The sequence below is a fragment of the Bos indicus x Bos taurus genome, chromosome 26 (genome assembly GCF_003369695.1).
Source record: "Bos indicus x Bos taurus breed Angus x Brahman F1 hybrid chromosome 26, Bos_hybrid_MaternalHap_v2.0, whole genome shotgun sequence".
Classification (NCBI taxonomy): domain Eukaryota; kingdom Metazoa; phylum Chordata; class Mammalia; order Artiodactyla; family Bovidae; genus Bos; species Bos indicus x Bos taurus.
In genome coordinates, this window is record NC_040101.1 from 275,087 (window position 1) to 284,714 (window position 9,628).

Sequence of the window (9,628 nt, forward strand, 5' to 3'; positions counted from 1 at the left end):
GGCGTGGTCTCGCGATACCTGCGTGGTCTCGCGACCCGGGCCGGTGGGCGGGGCGGGCCCTGACTGGCGCTGCCGGGGGCGGCTCCGCGGGGCGGGCCGTCCGCGCGAGCGGGCGGAGGGCACAGTTGTCCACGCGAGCGCCATGGCCGCCTTACGTGCCCTGCTGCCCCGCGTCCGCGCCCCGCTGGGGCCCTGGCTCTTCTGCCCGGTGCAGCGCTCCTTCGCCTCGAGTGAGTGCGGGGCCGCGGGGGCGGGCCGTGGTTGGAGTCCCCGGGCCGGGACCCCTGGGCCGCACCGCGCCCCTGCCGAGAAGCGTCCAGCCTGACTCCCCCGCCCAGCACCTCCTTCCTGAGCGCGCGGAGCCCTGGGATCACTAGCATCTCGACCCCGGGGACTGGGGACTGAGTGCCAAGACCTCTGGCCACTTCAGCACTTGGTGTGAAAGCCCTCAGACTTGAGAGGCCGCGCGCTCCGCGCATCTGCAATTGGAAGGGGTCGCGCGTGCTGTCCTGTGGTGGCTCCTGCCCAGCCTCCCAGGTCCACTGCTTCTCCCTCAGGTTCTGCCTGCCCCCGCCCCCCGCCCCTCCACCACCCCGTATTTCCCAGGAAGTCTTGGCCATGTCTCTGGGAACGAGTCTCTGCAGCCTCTTCCTTCACCTGTGTGTCCACTTAACCTAGCTGTTAACTGGTGTTGATGTTCCCTGAGTTCCTTTTGACCACCTGCTTCTGCATCCTGGCCTGTACCCAGCAGTCTTTTTTGGTCTTGTATGTGGGGTGTGGGGGATGCTGCCTACACATGGGTGATTTCAGACACTCCCCAGCAAGCCCACCGGGTAGGTACCCCGTTCAAGGAAGCAGCTGTCTTGGTTAAGCTTCCCCCTACCAAGGTCATTCTGGCTCCCAGGATTGAGCAGGCTGCCCCTCCTGGTCTGGCAGTTGCCCTTTGCCTGTGTGCCCTTCACCCAGTTGGCATGTTTAAAGAGGGAGTTTCCTCGTTTCTTGTTTCTACAGGATCCCAGGCGTCTCCAGCACAGGTTCGGGGAGATGCCAACCAAGACATTCAGAAGGAAGGCTGCTGGTCATTGCTGGGGCTGTTGGGCTGTCTTAACTTAAGGAAACATTCCAACATCTGTGAAAGCAGAGAGCCCTGCAGAAGGCCCCCATGCAGTGCGAGCTGCAGCACCAGGGACTGGGCAGGGCCCTCAGGTGTCGGGTTCACCCTGTCCAGTGGCGGAATACATCCCCCAGTTTGATGCCTGTTAGTGGAAATGCCGGTTTCCCGTTTCTTCCCAGGCGCAGCCTTTGAGTACATCATCACAGCAAAGAAGGGAAGGAACAGCAACGTGGGGTTGATCCAGCTGAACCGCCCCAAGGCCCTCAATGCGCTCTGCAACGGCCTGATTGTGGAGCTCAACCAGGCACTGCAGGCCTTCGAGGAAGACCCAGCCGTGGGGGCCATTGTCCTCACAGGCGGGGAGAAGGTATTTGCAGGTGAGCTGCTCAGCATGGTGGCAGACCACCAGATATGTGATCACACCTGTGGTGTGGCAGGCAGCCTTATACCTCCATGAAGGCATCAGGCAAGTTCTGCAACTTGGGGATTTATTTACATAAGGTAGACCAAACCCTGAGCTGCTTGAAGGGGCCTCTCTGGTGTTGAATGTTGAGCCTGCTCAGAGGCAGGCAGGTCCCGGGTGAGGGACTAGAGAGTGAGCCCTGCTTTCCCTGCCCCCGGGTCTGTTTCCTGTCCACGTCCCTCTGCGCTACTCCGCCACCTCGTATTGCCCGGCGTGGCACTGGGCCCCCGGCCCAGCTGTGCATCCATGTGGCCTTTCCCCAAAGCCCCGGTGCTCCCCTTGGAACACTCAGCAGTTGCCTCTTGTAACTGGAACGTCATTTCCCACCACCCAGCTGGAGCCGACATCAAGGAAATGCAGAGCTTCACGTTCCAGAACTGTTACTCTGGCGGGTTTTTGAGCCACTGGGACCAGCTCACACGTGTCAAGAAGCCAGTCATAGCTGCTGTCAATGGCTATGCCGTGAGTGTTCCCCCGACGCCACCTCCTTGCACTCAGAGCACCCGAAGGAACTGTATTTGTACAGTAGCACCGGTTTTTATTTGGAGGAGGCTGTGTCTCGTTCAGTGATACAAAAGAGCCAAGACCTGTAAAGGGCGTTTAGCATCTGCTCTGTGGGAGGGGGTTCAGCTGTTGGCCTTTGGATTCCCCTGTTAGTAAAGCCCCCTAGTCTTCAGCATGGTCCCTAAGACTCCCCAGGAGCCGTCTCCCCCTCCGCAAGGCTAAGGGCACGTATGTTGGCTTTCTGTGCAGTTTTGATGACTTTCCAACCTGCACTGCCTTATGAATTAACTCCTGCTACCGTTGAAAGCTCTGGGTGCCCCATTTGGTGCGTCGGGGTCTCCTGCAGGCACCTGGATGACTCAGGGGCTCTGGGACTGGCTTTGGCCTTTACAGAAGTGAGAAGGACCTTTCAACTCATGGTTCCTTAGTAAAGCTTCCTTCGGGTGAGCGGGTCAGCGGGCAGAGTGTGTTGGAACACAGCGGCCTCTCAGTCCTCCCCTCTCTTGGCTGCCTTTTAGCTTCCTCAGCCGAGTGGAGTGGCCACGATAGATAATGTAGGACACACAAGGCCAGAAGCATTTGCTGTCTGGCCCTTGCCAGAAGCCTGGCAGAATTAACTGTGTATATAATTTATGGAAACAGTTACCTGACTTGCTATCTCTGTGTTGACATCTGCTGTACCCCAGACCGTGTTCCTTTTTAATAGAAAATTTAAATGAGCAAATGGAGTGATTTTTAACTGGGGTCCTCTTGCGGTGCCTCTTGTTTTGCAGCTTGGTGGTGGCTGTGAACTTGCTATGATGTGTGACATCATTTATGCTGGAGAGAAAGCCCAGTTTGGGCAGCCGGAGATTCTAATAGGAACCATCCCAGGTAAAGGCTCTGGAGTCAGCTCTTCAAGTCATCGGCCCAAATCTGCCCTCTGCCAGGCATCTGGGCTGTCTCAGCGTCAGACAGAAACAGTGGGACTGTCGTGTGAGCCTGGCTGCACTACCTTCCGAGCGGGGCGGGGCGAAGCCTGGGGCCTGGAGCCCTGCCGGCTCCTCTGGGCTGGCCACACACTGGCTTCTGACCGCAGTGACTCTTGCTGCTGAGCATCCGTGGTGGGTCCTTGTAGGTCAGCATCTCAGAGAAGAAAACACGGTGACCACGGGCCAGCACTGAGGGCTCCTGTTTCAGTGGCCAGAGCGAGACCCGTGGCCTCAGCAGGTTCAGAGCAGGGGATCATATCCCCCACGGGAGGGCGACGGGGGCAGTAGGCCAGCAGTGATGCCTCTGCCCCTCGGCCCACCTGACGAGAGCTACAGGCTGTGTCCCCACAAAGTCTCTACCCCGGGTGTGGAGCCTGGAGCCCAGGGTCTCTCTCAGGCCAGTGGGCCAGGCGGTGAGCAGGGTGGGGTCCGCTGAGGGTGACCACCAGGCTCTTCCCGTCCCAGTGCCCAAGGTCCCCACCGTGTTGAGGTAGCGCCCGAGTCTGCTGGACCGTGGGTGCCTCCCTCAGGTGGCCGCTTGCCTCGCCCTGGCAGCCCTGGGGTTCACTGTGGGCAGGTGAATGGGCAGACCAGTCTTTCCAGTCAGAGGCCGTTGAGTGGGCGGGAGGGGGAGCAGGGCCCGTGGAGGCGAAGTCCACGTAGGGCTAGACGCGAAGAGCCTGAGAGGAGCACATCCCCAGGCCCATGAGGCAGGAGCCTTGTCCCCGTCCCACTCTGGGAGCAGAGCCGGTTGTGAGCGGAGGCCGCCCCTAGCTGCCCCCCAGGGTGGGTCAGGTCAGGGTCTGCGAGCTCCACGCATCCATCCAGAGCCTGACTCCTGCACAAGAGGCGCTGGTACAAGGGGCCCAGGGCATGAGGCAGGGGCCTGAGTGTGGGAAGGAGGTTCCTTGTGATGTCTGGGTCTCCCCCAGTTCTGCCCACCCCCTAACCGAGTGCTGTAGGTCTTCCGGCCCTAGACACTTGCCAGCAGCATGTCTGTGGCTTCTTGGCCACAGAGAGGCATGCCCAGCAGCCCTCTGCCCCTGCAGGTGCCGGCGGCACCCAGAGACTGACCCGTGCCGTCGGAAAGTCACTGGCCATGGAGATGGTCCTCACTGGTGACCGGATCTCAGCCCAGGATGCCAAGCAAGCAGGTACAGGGTGGGGCCGCCCCGTGGAGTTGCCCCCTTGACAGCTGGGTGGAGAGGGGAGGGCCTCACCCAGGGACTCCCACAGTGATCAGCACAGAGCTTTCTGGTGTCCTGCGAGTCCAGGATACTCACTGCCTGTGTCTCTTTGAAATAGTACCACGCACAGCAGAGTGACGCAGGTGTCCACGTGGATTAAAGACTAACAGTGAAAGCATTCCACTTCTCAGAACCAACTTGAACAGTGGGGGTCTCCAAGGCAGGCAGGCCCTCCCCTGGCCCCTCAGCGACCTTTGACTGTACGGGCCCCGTAACCTCGACAGCCAAGGGTGGCAGCCGCACCAGGGGACGCTGAGGACCTCTCCTGTGTCTGTTGGAGGCCTGCGCTGTGGCAGAACTAGAACCGGCTGCTTCCACACGCTTACCTTTTGTGTTGCAGGTCTCGTAAGCAAAATTTTTCCTGTCGAGACAGTGGTTGAAGAAGCCATCCAATGTGCAGAAAAAATTGCCAGCAACTCTAAAATTGTAACAGCCATGGCCAAAGAATCAGTGAACGCAGGTAGGGAGGAGGGTGGAGAGGCCGCACAGGAGTAGTTGCGACGCTTGACAATTTGGTGTCTGAATTGTGCATCTTAACTGATGTGGACAAAAATTGTTAGGACTTTCAGTATTTTGATTTTGGCTCTTTGTAGCATTCTAGTTTCTAGTTGCTCGCTCACAAATTCTGCTGAACTGGTCTGAGCTCCCCTTGGAAGCAGGACCGGAGAACTGGGCCAGGCTGGGGGCCAGTGCCAGCGAGCAGAGGCAGCCCGGGAGGGTCCCCTGCAGGACCTGGGAGAAAGGTTCCTCTCTACCACAGCCGCGCCTGACCGTCCAGGGGTGAGGCGGGGGCAGCTGCGCCCTCCCGGCTGAGGGTCTGGGCTCAGCAGCCACTCTTGGCCAGCAGAGCAGCTCTGACCACCCCTCTTGAGAATTGTTTGCTTGTTAGCACAGCGATTTCATCTCAGCGTTGTAGTGAGGCTGTTCCTTCGCTTGTGCCGCCTGTGAGGGCAGTGAGTGTCCTTGGAGGGCTGCGCTGCCCCGACCCTGTCTCTGCTCCCTGGGCTCAGCCTTAAGTGCTTGAAGTGTGCGGTGAGGCCCGGGGCGCCTGTCACTGCCTGGCACGGGTCACGGGGCCTGGCTGCAGGTGCTGCCGCAAAAGCTTCCACGAGCCTCGCACCCCCTTGCCTCTGCTGCGGACGTACCTGGGCCTCGCTTCGTTCTGCCCACAGCTCCGTTTTCGGTGTCATCCGTAAACTTATTTGTCGTGCTTTTAGAGTCCACATTCCTGGGCTTCCTCAGCCCCCTCCTGACTGGACAGAGTTTTCCATCCCACCTTCCACTCCAGTCCCCACACAGGACACAGGGGGCCCGGGAGCAGCTGTTCACTTGGCTGCAGCCGGGGCGACACCCTGGAGAGGGAGGCTGCACTTTAATCCCCCGACATCAAAGTGCACGTCGGTCCCCAGGCTGGTTCCCACCTCTAGAAAAAGTTCTGCACTCCCAAGTCTGTGTCTCAGGTCCTCACTGCAGGGTTTTCTTTTTCAGCTTTTGAAATGACATTAGCTGAGGGCGTTAAATTGGAGAAGAAGCTCTTCTACTCAACTTTTGCCACCGTGAGTAGCCTCGTTCACGTGGGGAATCACATGGTCTAGCCGTGAAAGTTCTGGAATTTGCTTGTAGATTTTATCACCATTTCTCTCTGGTCAGAACTCATAGCCTCCCTGTAGCTGGGCAGTGATGTTTGCAAATAAATGGGGCTTCCCTGGTGGCTCAGACCATAAAGAATCCACCTGCAGTGCGGGAGACCTGGGTTCAGTCCCTGGGTCGGTAATATCCCCTAGAGAAGGGAATGGCAACCCACTCCAGTATTCTTATCTGGAGAATCCCAAGGACAGAGGAGCCTGGCAGGCTACAGTCCACAGGGTCACACAGAGCCGGACACGACTGAGCAAATAAACAGCACAGTGTGTGGAAGTTCAAAGGACAAAAACTTCTACAGTTACTTCTTATTACAAAATGTTGAGGTCCTTTAATGGACCGGAACCTGGTGGTCTGGAGTCGACGATAAGAAAGTAAAGGAGAGAAAGAGGCTGATGTTCCTTGGTTTACACAGAAAGCCAATAAAGCCCCTGCACGGGGCTTGCTCTGTTCACGGAGGCCTCAGGCGCCCTCTCGATGGGGTGAAGGCGCAGAGCACCTTCTCAAGAGGGTCTTAGAAGCCCGGGCTGGAAAGTGAACTCAGAGGGAGAAAGAGAGAGAGAGAGAGAGAACAACACGGGGACCAGGGCGTTGATGGAGCACAGGCGTTTTCACCGCATGGTATGGGCGTGTGTACTGTCTTACAAGGTAGTTACTCTCAGCAAAGATAAAGACTAAAATTCCAGTCAACAAAACAGGCGATCCATATTAAAGAGAGACACAGTTGTAAACAATCACTTTTACCGTGTGGTTCACAAGAAGGAAGAGGGTACTTATCACCATATAGAAACGCTAATGAAGGAAATACCTGGATTCCTCAGCCCCTGGGAAAGGCTTGCCTCTCCTCTTAATTCCTGAGTATTCAGGAATTAATAAGGAACAGAGAATTCCTGACAGATGCAAAACAGCACATAGGAAGCCTCCTGTTAAATGCTTCCTGACAACAAAAGATCTTAGGAATTGCACACTTAAATAGCAGTTCGTGTATTTGAAAGGCAGTCTATTTACCCATAATTTTCCTAGATTGTTCCAGTTACTTGGAATGGGGATTGAATATATTTTAACTTGAAACCTTGGCACATTATTTTCTAGGGTATCTGCCAGTAACTTGAAGGAAGTCAGTCTTTTAATAGTCACTAAAATTCATCTCTTACTATCAGGAAGTCATAAATAGGTGTTTCATAAAAGAAAGATTAAAATGATTTTGGTTCTTGAGGAGGTGCAGATATGTGTGTGTACATGTGTATGCGCACATGTGAGTGCATATGTGTGGTGTGAGCGCATGCATATACTGTGTGTGTGTGCACTTGTGTGTGAGTGCATGTTGTGGTCTGAGTACATGCATGTGTGAGTACGTGTGTGTGCACACGTGTGGGTGCATGCATGTGGTATGAGTGCCTGTGTACATGTGCGAGTACGTGCCTGTGTGCACTTATCTGTGAGTGCATGCATGTGGTGTGAGTATTCATGTGTTGTGAGTGCATGTGTGTACTGTGAGTGCATTGTGTGCACGTGTGTGTGTGTGCACTTCTGGGTACGTGTGTGGCGTGAGTACATGTGTGTGCACTTGTGTGTGAGTGCATGCATGTGGTGTGAGTGTATTGTGTTGTGAGTGCATGTGTGTGCACATGTCAGTGTATTCGTGTGTTGTGGGTGCCTGCGTGTGGTATGAATGTGTGTGTGCATGTGTGTGAGTGTTGCATGTGTACACTTGTGTGTGAGTACATGCATGTATGTGAGTACTCATGTGTTGAGAGTACGTGTGTGTGTGTGTGTGAGGAAGGAGGGCCAAGGTAGAGCCTTTCCTCGTGTCCTGCTTCCTAACCCTCAGGACACCACCTGCCACAGACCATGACTAGACCCAGGTCATGGCCTGGTGAATGGCCAAGTACACGCACCTGTGGTTCTCTGTAGATGAGGGTGTACTCCACTCGAAGGTTAGTGGCCCCCGAAGGACGGTCACCACGGCAGGGCAGGGCTGTTTCCTGTGAAAATACCCATTCCCAGGCCCGCCCTCGCTGGTCAGGGACTTGGGTCATTCACCCTTGAGGTGATCCCACCACAGAACCTGTGGGTGAGGACGCTGAGGGCGGGAGGAGCCGGCAGGCAGTGAGCAGGCCCGGCCCCGGGAAAAGTCATCATCCACCCCTGCCTCTCCTCCCCACAGGAAGACCGGAAGGAAGGCATGGCCGCGTTTGTGGAGAAGAGAAAGGCCAACTTCAAAGACCAGTGACAGCCAGCGGCCTCTGCCTCAGCCGCCCTTCCGGGAGGACGAGCAGCTTCAGAAGCTGACGAATCCTTCTGTCTTGTGTGCAGTGTCGGCGACACACGGCTTCTCTCCAGCTCTGCGGGGTGGTGTGGGCTCACAGCCTGCCGGGGACGGGTGGCCTTCACCCAGGGCTCACGGGACCCCGGCTTGGTCACTGTGCCGTTTGCAGCGGTGGGCGTAGCCGCTCAGAGTGAAGGCCTTGTTGCTGGGTCTCTAAAGAGACATGCTCTTGACCGACAGACTTCAGGTCACATTAGGCCTTGTTTTGGTCATTTCTGTTCTTTAGTGTTCCATCACTTTTTAAACACTTTTGTCTGTCATTCTAAGCAACAACATTCAAACAGAACAAGGTCCGCGAAGGGCTCCCATCCTAGTCCGAGGGTGACTGCATGGCTCTTAGGATTTTCTGTGCCCGCACGCTCACGTGTGAAACTCGGTTTTCTTTGTATGAAAATGGTTCTCCACATTTCTGCTTCTTTCGCACAAACGCGCCCTGTTCTTTCATGACTGTGATTCGTTTTCATTCTAAAATAGATAACAAAAAACTTGCTGTTTTATCCATCCTTAAATGTACACCTCGCAGCGGTGCGCTCACAGTGTTTTCATGTGTCTCCATGCGGTTTCATCGCCCCAAACAGAAACTAAGCCTCAACACTAACTCCCTACCTGGCCCCCGCCCGCCCCCCGGATCCTGGGGACCTTTATTCCACTTTCTTTCTGTTGCCAAATTGAATATAATATTTCCAAAGTCCACCCAGGTTATAACAGTAACAGTTCCATTTCTTTTCATGGCTGAATATGATTCCTACTCGCGTTCTTTTAAGTGGCCCTGAAGTCTTTCATGACGTGGGTACGTTGTGATCTGCTTGCTCCAGTGGCGTCGGATGTTGAGACCATGCCCCGGTTCCTGTGTCAGCGCCGTCGTGACGACAGTGCAGCACATATTCTCTGCGTGAACCCTTGCACTTCAGCTCAAGCGTGTCTGTGAGGGTCTTGTCATGTAACAGAACCGCTGCCTCCTCTACAGCCCCTCCTCACAGTACACGCAGCAGGCAGGCCGGGGTGCAGCCTCGTCCCCTCTGGCAGAGGGTCGCGGAGCGGCTCTCATGGGGCCCTCGCCCCCAGCTGTGCAGATAGGCCAGAACGCCAGGGCGAGTCGTTGAAGGTCCTGGATGATGGGGTCGCCCTCGCAGTGAGAGCGAGGAAGCAGGCGCAAAGGGACGGTGAGATCAGGCTCCCCTGGGCTCGGAAGGCGAGGCCTGGCCGGGCAGTCCTCACTGTGACAGACGTGGGGACACGCGTGCTAAAGCTGTGTAACCAGGGTTTGTGCAAGTCATACGCCATCTAGAATGAACCAACAGAGGTGTCTGCAGGGGTAACCTTCACGTTGAGAAAGTAAATGCGTTAGTTTAATTCTCC

General features: G+C 56.1%; 1 protein-coding gene across 1 annotated transcript; it reads left to right on the plus strand.

Annotated features, from left to right (window-relative positions):
• Positions 1 to 19: 19 nt before the first annotated feature.
• ECHS1 (enoyl-CoA hydratase, short chain 1) lies at positions 20 to 8,962 on the plus strand. Its single transcript, XM_027529572.1, has 8 exons — positions 20 to 230; positions 1,294 to 1,491; positions 1,912 to 2,039; positions 2,855 to 2,954; positions 4,102 to 4,206; positions 4,640 to 4,759; positions 5,788 to 5,855; positions 8,108 to 8,962. The coding sequence occupies exons 1-8, from the start codon at positions 143 to 145 to the stop codon at positions 8,171 to 8,173; spliced, it is 873 nt and encodes a 290-aa protein (XP_027385373.1). The 5' UTR covers positions 20 to 142; the 3' UTR covers positions 8,174 to 8,962.
• The last annotated feature ends 666 nt before the right edge of the window (positions 8,963 to 9,628 follow it).